The 17,909-nt window shown below is 56.3% G+C and overlaps 10 protein-coding genes across 10 annotated transcripts; 5 read left to right on the forward strand and 5 right to left on the reverse strand.

Moving 5' to 3' along the window:
* Positions 1 to 225: 225 nt before the first annotated feature.
* On the reverse strand, positions 226 to 797 carry H310_08862 (hypothetical protein; the record flags this gene model as incomplete). Its single annotated transcript, XM_008874771.1, has 4 exons — positions 226 to 289; positions 339 to 407; positions 454 to 657; positions 706 to 797. The coding sequence occupies 4 exons, from the start codon at positions 795 to 797 to the stop codon at positions 226 to 228; spliced, it is 429 nt and encodes a 142-aa protein (XP_008872993.1).
* Positions 798 to 997: 200 nt separating this feature from the next.
* H310_08863 (hypothetical protein) lies at positions 998 to 2,332 on the reverse strand (the record flags this gene model as incomplete). Its single annotated transcript, XM_008874772.1, has 1 exon — positions 998 to 2,332. One exon carries the CDS (start codon positions 2,330 to 2,332, stop codon positions 998 to 1,000), a length of 1,335 nt encoding a protein of 444 aa, XP_008872994.1.
* A 183-nt stretch (positions 2,333 to 2,515) lies between these two features.
* H310_08864 (hypothetical protein) lies at positions 2,516 to 4,333 on the forward strand. The gene is made up of 4 exons (XM_008874773.1): positions 2,516 to 2,994; positions 3,054 to 3,201; positions 3,250 to 3,802; positions 3,855 to 4,333. The coding sequence occupies exons 1-4, from the start codon at positions 2,533 to 2,535 to the stop codon at positions 4,063 to 4,065; spliced, it is 1,374 nt and encodes a 457-aa protein (XP_008872995.1). The 5' UTR covers positions 2,516 to 2,532; the 3' UTR covers positions 4,066 to 4,333.
* Positions 4,334 to 4,919: 586 nt separating this feature from the next.
* On the reverse strand, positions 4,920 to 5,272 carry H310_08865 (hypothetical protein). The gene is made up of 2 exons (XM_008874774.1): positions 5,121 to 5,272; positions 4,920 to 5,066 (listed from the first exon to the last, which is right to left on the reverse strand). Exons 1-2 carry the CDS (start codon positions 5,247 to 5,249, stop codon positions 4,974 to 4,976), a joined length of 222 nt encoding a protein of 73 aa, XP_008872996.1. The 5' UTR covers positions 5,250 to 5,272; the 3' UTR covers positions 4,920 to 4,973.
* A 484-nt stretch (positions 5,273 to 5,756) lies between these two features.
* On the forward strand, positions 5,757 to 7,061 carry H310_08866 (hypothetical protein; the record flags this gene model as incomplete). Its single annotated transcript, XM_008874775.1, has 1 exon — positions 5,757 to 7,061. The coding sequence occupies one exon, from the start codon at positions 5,757 to 5,759 to the stop codon at positions 7,059 to 7,061; it is 1,305 nt and encodes a 434-aa protein (XP_008872997.1).
* A 115-nt stretch (positions 7,062 to 7,176) lies between these two features.
* Positions 7,177 to 9,750, forward strand: H310_08867 (hypothetical protein; the record flags this gene model as incomplete). Its single annotated transcript, XM_008874776.1, has 5 exons — positions 7,177 to 8,031; positions 8,082 to 8,789; positions 8,834 to 9,081; positions 9,129 to 9,351; positions 9,409 to 9,750. The coding sequence occupies 5 exons, from the start codon at positions 7,177 to 7,179 to the stop codon at positions 9,748 to 9,750; spliced, it is 2,376 nt and encodes a 791-aa protein (XP_008872998.1).
* H310_08868 (hypothetical protein) lies at positions 9,733 to 14,520 on the reverse strand. The gene is made up of 9 exons (XM_008874777.1): positions 14,003 to 14,520; positions 13,557 to 13,956; positions 13,373 to 13,503; positions 12,868 to 13,324; positions 12,686 to 12,813; positions 12,331 to 12,605; positions 12,187 to 12,266; positions 12,033 to 12,128; positions 9,733 to 11,980 (listed from the first exon to the last, which is right to left on the reverse strand). Exons 1-9 carry the CDS (start codon positions 14,491 to 14,493, stop codon positions 9,857 to 9,859), a joined length of 4,182 nt encoding a protein of 1,393 aa, XP_008872999.1. The 5' UTR covers positions 14,494 to 14,520; the 3' UTR covers positions 9,733 to 9,856.
* Positions 14,521 to 14,709: 189 nt separating this feature from the next.
* On the forward strand, positions 14,710 to 15,852 carry H310_08869 (hypothetical protein). The gene is made up of 7 exons (XM_008874778.1): positions 14,710 to 14,918; positions 14,981 to 15,123; positions 15,184 to 15,241; positions 15,310 to 15,356; positions 15,407 to 15,506; positions 15,554 to 15,648; positions 15,690 to 15,852. Exons 1-7 carry the CDS (start codon positions 14,780 to 14,782, stop codon positions 15,795 to 15,797), a joined length of 690 nt encoding a protein of 229 aa, XP_008873000.1. The 5' UTR covers positions 14,710 to 14,779; the 3' UTR covers positions 15,798 to 15,852.
* A 450-nt stretch (positions 15,853 to 16,302) lies between these two features.
* H310_08870 (hypothetical protein) lies at positions 16,303 to 16,913 on the forward strand. The gene is made up of 2 exons (XM_008874779.1): positions 16,303 to 16,631; positions 16,690 to 16,913. The coding sequence occupies exons 1-2, from the start codon at positions 16,363 to 16,365 to the stop codon at positions 16,781 to 16,783; spliced, it is 363 nt and encodes a 120-aa protein (XP_008873001.1). The 5' UTR covers positions 16,303 to 16,362; the 3' UTR covers positions 16,784 to 16,913.
* Positions 16,914 to 17,230: 317 nt separating this feature from the next.
* H310_08871 (AP-2 complex subunit sigma-1) lies at positions 17,231 to 17,903 on the reverse strand. The gene is made up of 3 exons (XM_008874780.1): positions 17,857 to 17,903; positions 17,470 to 17,796; positions 17,231 to 17,418 (listed from the first exon to the last, which is right to left on the reverse strand). Exons 1-3 carry the CDS (start codon positions 17,857 to 17,859, stop codon positions 17,317 to 17,319), a joined length of 432 nt encoding a protein of 143 aa, XP_008873002.1. The 5' UTR covers positions 17,860 to 17,903; the 3' UTR covers positions 17,231 to 17,316.
* Positions 17,904 to 17,909: the final 6 nt, after the last annotated feature.

The following is a 17,909-nucleotide window of genomic DNA, read 5'->3' on the forward strand; positions in this document are numbered from 1 at the left end:
TTGGTCGTGACACTTGCCCACTTGCACTGGCACGCGTACGCAACCGTGCCTTTGTCGCGCCATGAGATGACGGTGGCCGTGGCCGGCGAACTCACCCTGGCACGACTCCATCTTGCGTCGCAGCTTTGCTTCGTTCGGGACATTCTCGCGAAAGAACATGTAGTCGGCCGAGTCGCTCCATCTCCTGCGCATGTTCCCGTTATGCTCGATTCCGGCGGCGACGCCTTACGAGTGTTCAAACTGGACAACGAGGAAGTCACAGTCAGTGCACCGCAGGTTGGAGCATGCTCTAGCACGACCACCGTGAGTTGGATGTTTGGCATCGCAGCGGTGCGCACTGTGGGTTCACCGAGCTCGTGGCCACACCATGCTTCATTTGAGACCCTCCCAGGTACACGGCAATGCACCTGCTGCGACCGTAGATCACGCGACGCATGATCGTTGACGGCGCACCTTTTCGACGAGCCCGATGCGCCGACCGGTCTGTGCGAAGAAGCCATGGCTGGCGGGGCGGTGCTTCGAACGTCCGTTGCGGTTGATTTGGCCGTGTCCGGGCCATCCACGAGGTCGAGCAGCTCGTCCAAGTCCGACTTGGCGTGGTGGGATGGCAATGTCTTGGCATACGAGTACGTTGACGACGCGGGTTTGTCCAAGCGCCTACCAGCCATCCATTCACAAACGCACGTGGCGCTATCGAGATCGTACGACAGAATCGTGTGGCGCTGGTGCGATTTGGTCGCTTGCGGCGTATCATGGACCGCAGATTCGACTTCGTTCACCAACGCTTCAAAGTCCATGGCCCCGACGACTTTCCAAGTTTGCACGCTTGAGCCTCTCTCTATTAATAGCGGCGACGGCGCCGTTTCGCGCCCCAAGACGATCATGTGGACGACGGGACATCCACTCGCATTCCTCGTTGTTGTCCAGGTTACAACTTGCATCGTCCTTGCACATTCGGCGACGACAACGTCCCCCTGCACTACGCAACTGCTTCTACCTACTGCAATACGAGGCCGACTTTGTCGTGGGGCATGCGGGGGCAGCGCCAGTTGTACAGGTAGTACTGAAGTTCGCCGCTGCCCATGCCAAACTTGAGTTCGTCCAAAAACTCGGAATTTTCCATCAAGTTGAGCGCGTTGAACACGTCCATGTTGGCGGCCTTGGCCATGATGAGGCAGTTCTGCATGAGGTCCGTTAACGACACGGACGTCGCAACGTTGTAGAACGAGTACGCAGCGAACAGCGTCTTGTGCGTCGCATTCCCAATGATCGTGCTCGGCAAGTGGTAGAACGAACAAAAGTCGGTCACCTTGTGCGACTCTGAGTTCTCGACGACGTACGTATTCACGACGCCGTCGCGCGGCAGCAGCCAGTGCGCGACTTCGTGCTCGTTCATGTCGGCCTTCAAGTGAAACTTCTTTTGGTACCGACGGAGGAGCCCGGTCACGCAAGACACGTGCTTGGGCTGCATCGGGATAAAGTTGGCCAGCGTCGGCTCTTCGGGCACCTTGTACATTTTGATCGTGCGCGTCATCGTCATGTTGGGCGGGAGGTGGGAAAACCCGACTTCAATGCACTTTTTCGGGTTCAAGTTGCGATGGTAGTATCGGCAGGTCGAGACGGGCATCGGGAGCACGACGCCTGCCGTGTACACTGCCTGCCACACGTCGAGAAGGTTGACACGACGAGTAATCTCCTTGATGAGCACTGGTGCCAGTCGCTTCGTTCGGAGCTTCTTGTGCACGCACAGGTAGTTGATTTCCGCCATGGGCATCGTGTGGTCGTACACCTTGATCTTGGTCGGGATGCCGCTGATGAACGCCATGAGTTTGCCAGTCTTTTCGTTGCGCACACCGACGTGCCACGACTTGTGATACCCTGGGGATGTGAGCACCCACTTGAGGAACTCAATCGAGTAGTCGAACCGAAACATGTTGTCGTCGTCCTCGACGTAGTTTTGGTACAGCAAATCGTACAGTTCCTTGGCGTCGCCAGCGTCCGTCATGTCCAAGTCGCACCATGCAAAGCCAGCAGGAAGCTTGAGCGGCGTCGCACGAACATCATCAACTGTCTTGGGGCTGTCGATGGGGGCGTGGTCCACCGGGTTTTCCGAAATGCCCGGCACGGGCTGGGTTTTCCAGAATTTGTAGTCCGACTCGGCCTTTGTTCGTGCGGCCGGAGGCGGGGCCGACACCAAGTTGAGCTGTTTCAGCACACGTAGAAACTCTTCCTGCTCCTCGACAGTCACGAGCTCCGCGGCGGACTTGTCTCCGTCCTTCCTCTCGAGCTCCACTTCCTCCACGTGGGCATCTTCTTCCTGCTTCGACGACATGATCGAAACTTTTTTGTGGTCCGCGCACCTCATTGACTGCTCGATCTTGGTTGGCTTTATAATTCAACTTTGCATGCTTTCATTGGCCAGAGTATTGTATTTTAGCCAATCATGATCGCAAAATCATCAGAGACGTTTCCTCACCTTGAAGTGCCACCTCCATCCGGATAATAACCGGAAAACCTCGCAATCCCGCGACGATGTCAACCTCACCACCCGCAGCCGGCGCCGCCCGTGCGGCCCGAAGTGGCGGGGTGGCGTGCTTTGGGTCTGGTCGCGTGGCATATCCACTCGTAGAGTTCCTGACTCGCGATGCATCTGCCCATCTGACATTGGTCTCCGACGATGCGTTGCAGCTGGCATCGTTCGCTTCCCGAATCTCCCGCCTGCATCGGGCGAATCTCACGATTGAAACGATGGCGGCGGTGGACACAGAAGAGTCGCTCGCCCTCATCACGGATTTTCTCAAGCAGCGGGCGTTTGCATGTGCCGTTGCGCTCGTCCCCGAAGATGCACAATACACACTCGCCCGCGCATGCATTGCCACCAACACACCTCTCGTCACCGCCAGCTACGTGTCGCCCCGCATTCGTCAATTGCATCAAGCGGCCATCGATGCGGACATCCCGCTGCTTTGCGAGTGTGGGCTTGATCCTGGCCTTGTAACCATCCATGTCCACACGTATGATCAAGTCGCTCTCTTACCGATTCTGCATCGTAGGATCACATGGGGGCTGTGGACATGATCGCGTCGATCCAGAAAGCTAGCCGAGGCGTGATCACTAAGTTCACTTCGGTGTGTGGGGGGCTGCCGGCGCCCGAGTCGGCCACAAATCCCCTCGGGTACAAGTTTACTTGGGCTCCTCTAGGTACCAACTACTGTACGTCGTCCAAATCAAGACCTCATCCTTCGTTAGGGGCTCTCCGAGCGCTTCAGCGTTCTGCGCAGTTCAAAGAATGCGACCGCACGGTGTCGATATGTGGGCGAGACTTGCTGTCCCACGCGATGCCAGTGCGCACGATCCCCGCCCTTGCGCTGGAGCAACTGCCGAACGGCGACGCGATTCCATATGCCAAACTGTACGGCATCCCCGACGTCCCGACCATCTTTCGGGGAACATATCGGTATCGCGGCTTTTGCGCTATCATGCGAGACTGTGTCGCGCTCGGCTTGCTGGACGATGCACCACTCCCTTCTACCAACGTGACGACGTGGTCGCATTTACTGGCAGCCGTCAGAGCAGCAAAGGAAGGGCTTTGTCAAGCCGTTGAAACAAACGAGTTCTTTGCGTGGATCGGCGACGACGTGTCGACGCGAGGCGGGGCCACGTGCCTTGCAGCGTTTGCAAACGTGCTCGAGCAACGGCTGGCTATGGCCCTGGACGACCGGGACCTGGTGGTCCTCACCCACGCAGTTGAAGTCGACATGGGGAACGGAGCGATGGAAGTGCACACGGCGTCGTTGATCGGGTACGTCGGTGACGAGAGTGTTTTGCCGGTTCGTGCTAAGGTAGGGCGGTAGATACGGCGATCACGAGAGCACATTCATGGCTAAATCCGTGGGCGTCACCGCCGCCGTCGTCACGCAGCTCGTTGTGGAAGGCCGCGTGAAGCATCGAGGCATCCTCGCGCCGACGACTCCCGATGTGTACACACCGGCGCTTGCCGCTCTCGAGAAAGAAGGCATTCGCTTTGACGTGCATGTGACACGCCGTCATGCCGCCAAATTGTAGCCACGAGTTGGAATCGAATAGAAGCATGCGTTTCGATGACGAATGAACCGACACTTGACTCGAACTTGTCCATGCAGCCATGCCGCGGAGGCCGGGGGCAGGAGGTGGGAGCCACGAAGTGGCGATGCAGGTTGACCAACGTGGCTGGGAGTCTCCTCGATCGAAGAGTGTGCCGTGATGTCCAAAGGGGTGCCGCGGATCAGTCCACCGGTTCACACTCGGGTTCATCTTGTAGCGGTTTAATTTGCAAAGACACCGCGCGACCAAAGATGACCCTAGTTCATTCACACTCGCGCATTGCCCTACATTCATCGTCGCGTACCGCCCGTTTGGATTCGCATACGGGGCCGCTCGCTTCATCAGAGTCGACCTGCTTGCTGCGATTCCTGTCGGCATGCTAAGGAACACTTCTGACGGTACAAACGACCTATGATCCACGTCCTTCGCACCCCACGCACAACAGACTTCACAAAGATACGCTCTGCATGCCTACCATGCTGCAGCGTTCGTGCATTTATGTCGAACCAAGTCCCCAAGCTCCAGGCGCCGATGGTCAACCCGAGAGAGCCGATGGCGGAGTTGGGGACTACTCCTTCGAGCGCCGACCAAATGCCAAGCTACAAGAGGGACATTCGTATCGTGCCAGTGCAACGCCGGCACGAGGGAGCGAACATTTTCGTCGTGATTTCGTCCTAAACGCATCGACAATGAACGGCAGTGACACATCGGTGTACTGCCTTCGTCGAGCCACGGCAGCAACGGACAGTGAGGCCAGTATCACGCATTTGACGTGACGACCTGGACATTTGTCGCGATACAACAATGCCAGCATCGAGGACGTCTCGAACGACACATTGCAGGAATAGGGTCGGAGGAGGTTTATTAGCAGGCTCAGTAGCGATAGACTTCTACGTGTTCGTGGCGCCACCTTTCGGGCCGCGAATACGCTGTCTCATGTCGATTTGTCCACGCTTGCATTCAAAATACGCGAGGCGGTACTCCTACAGCCACATGAGACCACTTGCTCGTGTGAGAATGATGTCAAGATGTTGTACTTTGCACTCGTGTCGGAACTCCTCCATTCGCAAGCATTCCTTCAGGGTCTTCGTTCCGTCGCTCATGCATTCCTTCTCACACATGCAGTCGCGCAATGCTTCCGCCATATCGCGGCATGCCTTGCCCATCGTGCAGTCTTTGCAATTCGCGCCGCCAACATTCAAATATCCGGATATCCGGTTATCGAAATGGCAATAAAGCGGTGTATTTATTGGTCGACCTTTCGAATTAGTACCAATAGACTCCTAAGTTTCACAAGTGACATATGTACTACTAGTACCTCTCTATGTGGATTGGATTTTGTGAATATTGAATGTATCTTTGGATTTGAAAATATCTGCAAATATCACAGTATGCGAAAAATGGTTGAAGCCAAGTAAGGTGCACACTCTGCACAAAGCACCCGACCGAAGGACTCGCTGCGGTGGCGCCGCAAACGCCGCTGTGCTTGACAACATGGCCGCTGACAACAACGGTTCGAAGACGCGGGCGATGGGGCTACGACGTCGAAAGTCGAACAATTGTTTCGTAGACGAGATCGGTGGAAGGATTGTCGAGAGCAGGTGCGGCCTTGCAACGTGGCCCCCTCCATCGACCAACTCGTTCACAGTGATTTGTTCCTGCTCGAGCACACGATGCCAGCAACAAAACGCGGAGAAAAGTTGATGCCGTCGACTCCTTCGTCGAATCAAGCCGATACGGCCGATTTCCTCGCCGTTCTGAAGCAGCTCAACTTGCCGCCCCCGACTGCCTCGGTTGCTACGACAACTCAGCCCCCAGCATTCAAGTTCTGGCGTACGCAACCCGTCATGTCATCTGACGATGCCGAGTTGTTGCAAGAGCATGGCTACTGCGACGAATCGATTCCAGTGTCTAGTGTCCGGGAGACACCGCTGAAGCTGCCCGACGGGTTTGTCTGGTCTGCATTCGACATCCACAACAGCGACGACGTCAACGACCTGTACAAGTTCTTGGCGGCAAACTACTGCGAAGACAGCGACGGCCGGTTCCGGTCCGATTACTCTGTCGAGTTTCTAGTGTGGGCGCTGTCGTCCCCCCAGTACGTGGCCGACTGGCACGTTGCCATCCGCCACCGCACGACGGGGAAGCTCATGGCGTTCTTTGCCGGTGTGTACAAAGTCGTCCGAGTCCACCACGACGTGGCACCGACGTGCGAGACGAACTTTTTGTGCATTCACCCCAAGCTCCGAAGCAAGCGGCTCGCCCCCGTGCTCATCAAAGAAATGGCCCGTCGAACCAAGCTCCAGGCGGTGTGGCGCGCCGTGTACACGGGGTCCTCCCACCTCCCAACTCCGGTGGCAACGACCCAGATATACCACCGCAGCCTCAACACGAAAAAGTGCGTCGAGGTCGGGTTCGCCCTCTGCCCGCCAAACGTATCGCTGACGTCGCTGATCAAAGCCCAACGGTTGCCCGAGTCGCCGTCGATCCCTGGCTTCCAGCCCATGCAGGTCCATCATGTCCCCGACGTGACTGCGCTGCTGGTGGCGCACCACACTCGATTTGACCTCGCCCTTGACTGGACCGACGCCACCGTCGCCCACTGGCTCCTCCCTCGGCCGCACGTTGTGTCGTCGTACGTCGTTGTGGACCCCGCCACGAATCGAGTGACGGACGTGTGCTCGTACTATCACGTGCCCATGACGGTCCTAAAGCACCCCCACCACACGACGCTGTCGACGGCGCAGTCGTTTTACAACGTTGCGACGTCCGTGCCGCTGCACGCGTTGGTGCAGGACCTCCTCGTGTCGGCAAAAGCAGAACGCATCGATATTTTTAGCGCCGCCGACATCATGGACATGGACCAAGTGCTGGCTCCGCTCGGATTTGACGTCGGCGGCGGCCACCTCCACTACTACTTGTTCAACTGGCGATGCCCGCGGATGTCGCGTCGCCAGGTAGCGCTCGTCCTGCACTGACGCGGCATGGGTAAACGTGTAACAAAGCAATGGATTGGTTTGGCATCGCCTGCGTTTTGAAACACCGTCTCGAAATAGCGTTCCGACGGGACACGCCGCCCATTCACACACCGCCATGAGCCGCAACATCGCGTTCTCGCGGCCGGCGACGTACAACCCAGCCCTGGTGAAGAAGAGGACGACGGGCGACGACGATGACGAGTTGGCGAGGCGTCAGCAGCTCAAGGAAGAGCTCGGGCTGACTGACGACGACGACAGAGGGGACATGGAGAGCTCGCGCGGCGGGGCCGTGTCCGAGTGGCGCCAGCGATGCGACGAAGCAATGGCCAAGCTCCAGGTCGCGTTGGAGAACGAAGAGAAAGCGCAGAGCTCGTTGAGCAAGCTCCAGCTCTTGAGCAAGTCCCAAACAGCAATTTTGAAAACAACGTTTGACAAGAAGCTCAAGTCGAAAGAGTCGATGGTGCATGACTTGCTCCACGTCATTGCCGACCACGAGTCCAAGCTCAAACGAAGCGGCATCCCGTTTGAAGCGTACGAGCGCCCGACAGAGCGAGACGAGGCCGCAGTCGCCAGCCACGACAACGACGCGCTCGCGTCGCTCAAAGCGCAAGTTGAAGCTCTCGCCGATGAAAACACCAGCCTTCGCAAGAAACTCGCCGCTGCCGCGACTTTGCCCATGGCGTCTGCGGCAACGGACGGTTCGGCCAAGGCCGAGAACGAATCCCCCCACTTGCTGAAGAAGATTGCGTCGCTCGAGATGGAAAAGCAGAGTTTGATCCAGCTTCTCAAGGATGCCCAACTCAAACTAAGCGCACACAAGGCAGCAGCGACAAAGGCGGCCGCGCCACGGGACATCGCCGACACGCCGCCGCCTCCGGCCCCCGTCGTTGTGGCGACCACCGATGAGTACAAAGACCTGGAGCGCAAACTCGCCAAGGTCGAAGGCGAGCTGAAGAAAGCGAACCAAAAGGTGCGGCGAACTCGCCCTTGTGACCACGTAATCTTCACAACGTCTTGCAGGTGGAAGCAGCAGAAAAAGAGATTGCGACCCTCAAGTCCACCGACACATCGCCCACGGACAGAGTCAAGCTGGCCGAGGCCGAGGCCCAACTAGCCGCAGTCACGGCCATGATGCACGCGACAAGAAAGGAGCTCGAAGAGTCGTTCCAGGCCAAGCACGACAAACTCAAGCAAGCTGCCGAGGCCGACTTGGCCAAGTTAAAAGACCAGGCGAAGAAATCCATTCTGGACCTGCGGAAGAAGCTCGAGTCGAACTCGCGGTCCAGCGCCGACATGAGTGCACGGCTTGCACGAGCCAAGACGGACGTTGCCAAGCACAAGGCGGAGCTCAAGGCGCTGCGGGGAGACGTCGGGGCGTTGGTCGCGATGCTCGGCACGGTCACCAAGGACATGGCGGGCAAGATCGAAAGCCGAGTGAAGGCGCAAACAGACGCCCTCGCTGGCGTCGTCGACAACTACAAGCGCGAGATGAAGGAGCGCAAGCGGCTCTTCAACATGGTGCAGGAACTGCAGGGCAACATCCGCGTCTTATGCCGGTTCCGGCCCATCTCCAAGAACGAGACTGCCAACGGTTGCAAGGTCGTGACCAAGTTTACGGGCCACGAAGAGGTGTCGGTGGTCGGGGACAAGGGCAAGTCCAAGTCGTACGAGTTTGAACACGTGTTCGACATGCACTCGACGCAGGACCACGTGTTTGCCCAAGTCAAGGTATGTCATCGTGACATCTCTCGACGTCACGTCATCTCGCGTAGCCGCTGATCACGTCCGTCATGGACGGATTCAACGTGTGCATCTTTGCCTATGGCCAGACCGGGTCCGGGAAAACGTTTACGATGTCGGGGTCGGCCGATAACCCGGGCATCAACCCCCGCGCCCTCCACGAACTGTTTGGACTCAAGCACACCCGCACGCGCGAGTTCTACGACGAAATCACGGTCAGCATCATGGAAATTTACAACGAAGTGATCCGCGACCTCTTGGCCGAAAACGCCGCCAGCACGTACGTCCCGGTTGAGTCGGTCGGGTGCTGACGTTGCCGTTTGTTAGCAACCTGTCGGTGCGCCAAGGCTCGAACGGCAACTTTGTTCAGGGCTTGACCATGGTCCCCGTCAAGGAAGCGGCCGACGTGTTCAACTTGATCGCCAAGGGCAACCAAAATCGGTCGACGCACGCCACCGACATGAACGAGCACAGCAGTCGGTCGCACTCGATCTTGTCCATCTACGTGAAGAGCACCAACGTGGCCACCAACGTCGTCGCAAATGGAAAGGTTCGTGCCCATGTGGTCGTCGCGTTGATCGAGTGCTTACGCCAAGCCGTGTGGCAGCTTCATCTGGTCGACTTGGCCGGGTCCGAACGGCTGTCCAAGACGGGCGCCGAGGGCCAGCGGCTCAAAGAAGCGCAGAACATCAACCAGTCGCTCTCGACACTCGGAAACGTCATTCAAGCCCGCGCCAACAAGCAAAAGCATGTCCCTTACCGCGATTCGTCGCTCACGTACCTATTGCAAGACTCGCTCGGCGGCGACTCGAAGACGCTCATGGTCGCGTGCTCGTCTCCGGTCGACTACAACGCGGAAGAAACATTCTGCACACTCAACTTTGCCAGCCGCGCGCGGTGCGTCGAGATGGGCAAAGCCACCAAACACGTGGCCAAGCCGAAGGAGTAGATGGAGAGTCGATGATTGCATGGAATAAGACACGTGGATGCACACAGAGATTCGTTCGTGTTGCATGTTTGGCATGGAGCAAAAGGACCGGGTCGGCCCGGCGTCCCTACTGTCTCCTTCGCTTCGGTCGAAACCCAACCACTTCGTCGTCGTTGTCGTCAGCGATGGCATTTGTGTCTTCCACGTCCGGTGCATCAACGGCTTCGACAGGCTTGGAACGTTTGCCACGAGTGACCCGAGTGTTCTCTTGCTCAAGAGCCTGTGTGCTGGATTTGCGCTTGCGAGCAGCAGCTGGCGCCTCCTCCTGGACCAGGTCCGCTTCGGCATCTTCTACGTCCTCGTCGTCACTTTGATCGTCGGAATCCAACTCGACCACGACCTTACTGCGAGTGGATCGACGTTGCGGTGTGCGTTTGATGGAATTTGCCCTGGTCGGAGGCGTCTTCGTGCGCGCCCGCGATGGGGTCATCGCGGCATCTTGCTTGTCGCCACTGTTTTGCGAAGTCATGGCAGAAATGCGCTTCTTCTTGGGATTGTCGTCGGCATTGGCATTGGAAATTCGCTTTGCACGAGGTGTACGTGCCTTGGGTGACGGCTGCTGACCAAGCAACTTCGGCTCGTCGTCGTCTTCGTCGTCCGATAGGTTGCGCGACCGACGGGGCACTGGCTTTCCGTCGTCGTCAGACAAGTTGTCGCGAACTCGCTCGTGCGCGGCCACTGCCGGTTTGGGCGCCATCACAACGGCGTCCTTCTCGCCGCTCAAGACAGCAACCATGTCCGCAACCGCTGCGTGGTCGAGCGGATTCATGTCTGGTTTGCCGGCGAGGAGTTTGGACAAGTGGTTGTGCAGTGTCTTCAAGCTGGCCTTGTCCAGCCGACCGAGATATGGCTTCACGATGGCAAAAAACGCCGCGTTCTCCGGTGCATCCAAGCCATACCGCATCCCCTCGGACATGAACTTCAACAAACTTCCACGGATGGTTGCCGGCAACTTGGCGCCCAAACTCTGGTTGAGAACCTTCGCCAACTCGACGGCGGCTTCGCCGGTTTCTTCAAAGGTCTGTTGGAGCGACAGCATTTGGATTTCCAAGTACTTGACGACCGACACGGCCATCATGCGCTTGCCAAACGCTTTCACGAGTGGCTGGAATGCGTCGCTTGTCATGTGCTGGAGCACCGCCGCCGCCTGCCGCTTGTTCTGGGGATTGCACAACGACGTGCACGCCAGTGCCACCAGCACACTTTGTTTCGTATCGTCGTCGGCGTCGCCATCGTTCATGACGCGTTCGAAATACGACTGCGACAGCATGAGCAAATTCTTGTGTGGCCGGTACGCCAGGCGACTGAACGGCGCCACCGCGTCTTCAAACCGTTGGGTGCACAGACACCGCAAGTCGCTAAGGAGTAGAAACGCCGTCTTGTGCAAGTCGTTCACGTACGAGATTTGGTAGTTGGTGAGCTCGAGCTCGGGGATGTCGTGCACTTGGTCGGTAGGTGTCGATGCCGTCACGGACGCGCTGAGGTGCACCGAAAGGAGGCGGAGCAGCATGAATTCCAGGTTGTCACGGTGCTGGACGAGGTCGTCCATGGCGGATGTCGTCGCGGCTTCATCGACGGATGCTGCGTCGTGGATAGCATCGAAAAGCGGCGCCGACGACCACAGAAATGCTTTAAACAGGATCTGAGCTGCGTACTGGACACACGACGACGCGAGGCGTGGGCCGGCCGCGAGGTCCACCAGCGCCGTACGGTCGTGAACAAATGTCGCAAGGGTTTCAGGGAGATCTCCAAGATTGACGTCGTTCAAGTTAATGTACCCGCTGAGGAAATGGAGCCTCGCGAGCCACGCTTGGAGACCAAACTCGGTGTCTTTTGACTTGGACTTTTTGTCTTGCTTCAGCAGCGTCTGGCACTGCTCGATCGAGTCGCGCATGAGTTCTTGTTCAAGGACGGCGGCTTGCCGCGCCAGGGCTGTGTTGGACAATTCAGTCATGTGGTGGACGCAGCGAGATAGCTCCTGGAGAAATCGCTCGTCCGAGTGCGTCGTGTACGCGTGCTTGAGGCGGCCGAGTAGCTCTTCTACGTGCTTCTTGTGCTGGTTCATAATCGTGGTGTCGTTCCAGTTGAGCGTCGACACAAGTTGCAACAGCAAACACAGCTTTGCTGGCTCTGACTGGAAGCGGAGCATGAGGGTGGGGATTTCTCGGCAAAAAAAGATCGTCATCGGCTCCTACGAGGTAGAATGAGCCCTTTTCAATCGAGCAAACGGCCATGGACATTACCGATTCATCGCCCTTTTTACGCGGCTTCTTCGTGACGCCGTGCCCTGTGGCCCCAATTTGCTTGATGGTGCCGATGAGCATGCAAATCAAAATAGTCTAAACCGGGATCACGTGAGCAACCAATATGGGAAGGAAGGATATGGATAAACTGAACCTGCTGGTGGCTCGATAAGGACGGTTCATGGGTGTCGGACCCCAGGAGCACTGCCAGGAGCCGCCAATTTGTCAACACCTCTACGATCCGTACCAGCAACAACGATATCAGGACGTGGGGACTTGCAAGGCTGAGGCAACTTACGGCAATCAGCGTTGTCCCAGAACGCAGTCACGAGGAGATCGATTCGGTCGAGAGCCTCGTCTTTGCCGTCACAACCCATGTACTCTTCGGCGAATTCAACCAGCGCGACCGCCTGCACAATCAGCTGCGCTTCCGTCATGTCGTGGTCGCTGACGCCGAACGCGTCGTACTGCAGACAAACGAACTCGGCCGCGGACCGACGGATGCGGGAGTCCGGGTCAAACACGAGCCTCTCCACGACACTCAGGTCACTCTCTCCATCGAGGAGGTTTAATCTACAAGTTGAGCGCCGTTTATACCAACGAACGACGTGCCATCGCCAGCAATGCGGTCAACGTAGCATGGAGATATCTACCTGTCGATCTTCGCCAAGAGCTCCACGATACTCAGGACAACGTTGTCGTCGACATCGTCACACATTTCGAGGTATCGCCGCAAGAAGCGGGTGGTAAAGAGGGCGAGCTTTCCAGCGTTCGCTTCGTGCTAACCGCAGATGAATCATGTGACGATGACTGTCAGCACACACTTGAACATTACCGAATACAGCGTTTGGAGGGCGTCGACGACGGCGAGGCGCACCTTGGACGACTTGTCATTAAGCATCCACCCAAGAAACTTGAGGTAGTTGTCGACGAGGAACTCGCCCGGGAGGGTCTCGATCCAGAGGCCGAGAGTTTGCACCGACTCGATGCGGAGCTCGGGCATCGTGTCCCGATACCGATGGACGATCACGCCGTTGAAGAGCGATGTCAAGTATGTCATCGTGTTGGCGAGCTGCTCTTCGTACGTGCCCTTGAGTTCCAACAGTCGTGCAAGTTTGGGGTTCGACTTGGCCTTGGACTTGGGCGTCGTTTTGCCGTCCATGTCGGCGGCGGCGCACTGCCGGTTGATCGGAACGAGTTGATCGGTGAGCTGCTTGGCGCGGGCCACCAGCGCGTTCCCGATCGCATACGCGGCAAACGTGGATGTGTGGCGGATCGCGCGGACTTCTGAACTGCGCAGCAGCGTGAGGGTGCAAGGTGACGTGATAGGGCAACCATACCTTGAGAGAGAGTTGAGCCAGTCAACTGCCTTCTCAACAATGTCCGTCGTGTGGATAAGCTCGCTGTCCCAGCATTCCTCAACAAAGTGCTTCCAGAACGACTCGAAGTTGTCTTTGAACTTGCGACATCCCTGTTCGAACCCCAATGAGTACGCCACGGCCACCTCGACAGAGCTTGTGCTACCTTTGCCTTGGACGCGAGCGGGTACACCTGCTGCTCGGACGCCTGCAAGCTTACGACAACCGTGTCCACGAATGCCATCAAGTCGAGCTCGTCCAAATCGTCCTGCTCTTCGACACATATGGACGCCGACCCACAAGCATTCATGATAAAGTTGATCAATTCGCGAGATGCAGCATCTGCGTCTGCCTCGAAACGACTGCGCCACTCGCGCGCCAGGGTCGCGATGCTGGAAGAACCGGATTTGACGGCTTCGTAAAGCATGAACTCGCTCTCGTCGTCACTGCCATCGTCGCGTGCCGACTTCACATGTTTTGACGTATCCTTCACCGACTTACCAGCTTGGACGCGCAGTGTTCGTTCCGTTGGACGAGGAGGACGACCTATCGGTGTTTTGGGTTGCCTGTGTCGGGTGTGCTGTCAGACGGTGAAAACGGACAAAAACGTACGATAATCGAGGCTCGAATGCAGTTGATTCGGAGTCTCGCTTCGAAGCTGACACTGCCGGGGATGTGTAGACTGGAGCGGGGTTGTGAGCACGTGCACTGCGTCGCTGAGCGGTAGCTGGAGTACGTGTGGGCTCGTTGTCGACTGGAGTAGCATCCGGTGACTTCTGTTGTTGATCGTCCTTGTCATTATCTTTCCCGTCTTTCTTCGTCGCAACTGTGGATGCAGCTGGATTAGCTATAGTTCTACTTCGTAGCTTTGCAGGCGGCGTTTTCTCGTCAACTTCATCGTCAGGTACATCTTCTGGATCACCCCCCTGGGTTGAACTTGTTCCTTCATTGTGTTCGGAATTATCTGCCTCCTTTGATCGCGACTTGCTCGATGCAGGTGCATTCACCTGGGTTTCCTGATTCTCTTCCATGTCCTCGGCCTCGGATTCGTGCTCGGCGCTCTTCGTATCATTGGTACGCTCCTTCACGTGGCGTCGTGGCATGTTCCACACCGAGTTGCCGCCTTCGCGAGATTCAAAATAATGCCGCAACTTCTCATGATTTTTTTATGTGGACATTCGACTTTACAAATTCCAAGTAAAACCTGAATAAAATCAAAAACTGAATAAACCCATACAAACATCAAGATAGTCTGGTGTCATGCAGGCTTGGCGCCAAACTCGATTCTTGCACACTATTTAACTCGACTACACTATTAAAAGGAATCACTCGATTTTGTGCGAAGGTTGACAGTGAGCACGTGACAAAGATCGCGCGAATCTTGGACCGATGCGCCTCGCAGCTGCAACCATGACGATGGCTCTGGTGTCCTTGGAGGCATTGTGTACTTCATGTACGCCACTGGCGAAGAGTATTCAAACCCCGCCAAAATTCCCTCTGCATTTTGAGGCCGACCTGGAGATCACAGGTATGTATATAGTCTGCACAGAGTAGACGATGGTCATCTTCACGAGTCCTGAACATGCACAGCTCACCTGCTCGACCCCGCCGTCGCGTACCCACCGTCATTACGCAGGATGAAGATTCGATACGATTACAGTCAAGGGTTGGCGCGCGCCGACATCTTGGCTGGGTTTGACAAAGGCAAATCGTACATTCGTCGCTACGACACGGTTCGTCATTCCATACTGGTCGCTTGCACGTCTCAACATACGAGGCAATGCTTGCTGTAGAAGAAAGAGTACAAGGTCAAGTATGGCAAGTACGCCAACTGCGAGCGAGCCTACCTCGGTATGTAGATGCGCCAAGGGCATGCTCGTGGAGACGGCACTTTTGAGTGCTTTTCTTGAATCGCGCAGGTGAAACAATGCCTCGCCCGGAGCTCCCGCCGGGACTGGAGTTTAAGGTAATGTTGCTTGATGCTACTTTGACGCGACGAGCAACAACGATGGCTAGGGAAACGAGAATGTGCGGGGACAAGCTTGTGAGCGATGGACGTACGACATCCCGAACACGGTGCTTCGCGTGATCGTGTACAACAGCGTCCACAGCCATGGTGCGTGTCGACGGGAGGTGGCCGGACTTGACCGAGTGTTCCTGCAGTGCCAATTCGGCTGACTCAAGAGAGCCAAACAGACGTTGGGGACTGGGCACCCATCATCACGTACGACCTGCTCAATATCAAGCTACGGCCACAGGTGCGCCAAGCAACTCGCGCCAAATTGACCGTGTGCCACAGGACCGTTCGTCGTTCGATATTCCTGGCGGCTACACCCATGAAACATGCACGCGGAGCGTCGTGGGTTTTCCATACATTCACGTTTTTGATCAGTATGTCAGGTTTTAATGGAAGGAGGTCGATTTAATGAACCAAAGCAAGGTATGTGCCAAGCAGGGCTCGAAAACCAGCCACGACGAGTCGATGACGTTTCCACACATGCACAAAACAACTTGTTGCTGCGTTTCAAGGTTGTGGAGGGCATCTCCTTCGTTTCCACTTCAACAACGACGCCGCTTGCGTGTGTGTACACGGCGCTGCTCGACCTCGATGGCCACAAGCTTTCCATGCATGCAAGCCAGGGCATGGCAATCAGTGTTCATGGAACCTCTTACCCTGTTGTCACTTCGGTCGATCCTCCTATCCTGGTCTGCATTCGATCCACCTTCATTGCATCACATGCATATCGTCCGTCCTGTGTCTCTCGTCGCATTCGCCGTGTTGCGCGACCGGATACACGATTGCGTTATCCGGTTGTCAAGAACGCGTTTTGATTGGCTATATTTCAACCAATTAGAAAATAACGGTCTGTGATTGGCTGGCATCCAAATCGGGACCAAACGAATGGTTGGTTCGCGGGGGGAGGTGGCATGGCAGCCATCGCGTAGTCTGCCAATTCGAGAAGATAAGCAACATGGTCAAGAACGTCCGCATCACCTACCGCCGCCGTCACTCGTACGCGACCAAGTCCAACCGTATTGTGCCGGTCAAGACCCCCGGTGGTAAGCTTGTCGCCCACTACGTCAAGAAGCACTCGCACGGCCCCAAGTGCGGTGACTGCAAGCAAGCGCTCAAGGGCATCAAGCACTTCGCGTCCAAGGCGTACAAGAACATTGCCAAGTCGGAAAAGACTGTGTCTCGTGCTTACGGTGGCTCCCGCTGTGCTGGCTGCGTGCGCCAACGGTGAGTGTCTCCGTCGTAAGCGATGTCGTTGCGTTCATCGTGTTGCCCCCTTGTGTAGCATCGTGCGCGCGTTCCTCATCGAAGAGCAGAAGATCGTGAAGAAGGTCTTGTTGGAAAAGTTGTCCAAGAAGAAGGCGGAAAAGACTGCTTAATTCTGCACCCTCGGATGACTTTTGTGGTGGGCCTGCGCTAGTTTCACCTGATGATGATAAAGCACATATCTTCTTGCGAGTGGCAAAGCACTTACCCTCCATCCGCTCGTCAATCTATCGCGTCCTTGGACTCTGTCGCGTTTTGTTTGGGCCCGATCACTTGCTTGATGCGAGATACAGGGAAGTAGAAGTGTGGCGGCGCCATCCCGCATGCGCGGGACCACGTACCAGCGCCTTCCACCGGATTGACTAAAGCGGATACCAGGATGAAGGCCCATATAAGTTCACGAGTACGGAAATCCTGAGGGAATGATCACAGGTCTAGAGGAGTTGGGGCCACTTCCAGTCGAGCGGACATGCACGTGATGTTCGAACTAGAAGTAGCTCTCAAGTGTTTGACCGATAATGGACACGCTCCAGTTGGAGTACGTCGATGCATAGTATGTGTTGCGAGAGAAGAAACAAATTTCATGGGTTGAGGTGGTGTACTAGAGAGTCGTGCATCCGTGCTTTGCAACAGAAAACGACGACGATTACTCGAGCTTTTCCAGCTCGCGAATGCGATCGAGCATCTCGCGCTTGCTTGTTTCTTGGACTTCGCCGCCGAGAATGTATTCATCGAGCATCGAGTACACCTAGAAAACGTGAGCATGAAAAGACCATCCATGGGATGGTGCGGTCGACACCTTGTTGAAGTTGAATACAATGTCGAGCTCGCACACGTTGGAGAACTGTTGGTCCAGCAACTCGACAAACAAGTGGATCGTTTCGAGGCACAACAGTTCGTTTGCATGCAAATCCACACCCACGATGAAGAAGAGACCGGCATATCGGCGGTAAATCAGCTTGTACGAACGAAACTCAATGAAGTTGGTGTGTTTGGCGTCGCGTGCGACAACGAGGCGATGGATTTCAGCTTCGAGACGCGGCTTCTCGAGATCAGGCGGCGGGGGCACGTACCACTTGGAGAGGCGGGTCTTCCCTTGTCTATTTTGCAAGAGGAAGAAGCGAATCTACTCGAACATTGCATTATTATCACCATCGCGGCGCCATGGAGTTTCATCATGATGTACCATGGTGTCGGGGGCGAAGAACGGAATTTGGCAGATTTCGACGCGTGCGAAGG

The sequence above is a fragment of the Aphanomyces invadans genome (genome assembly GCF_000520115.1).
Source record: "Aphanomyces invadans strain NJM9701 unplaced genomic scaffold supercont1.19, whole genome shotgun sequence".
NCBI classification, from domain to species: domain Eukaryota; phylum Oomycota; class Saprolegniomycetes; order Saprolegniales; family Verrucalvaceae; genus Aphanomyces; species Aphanomyces invadans.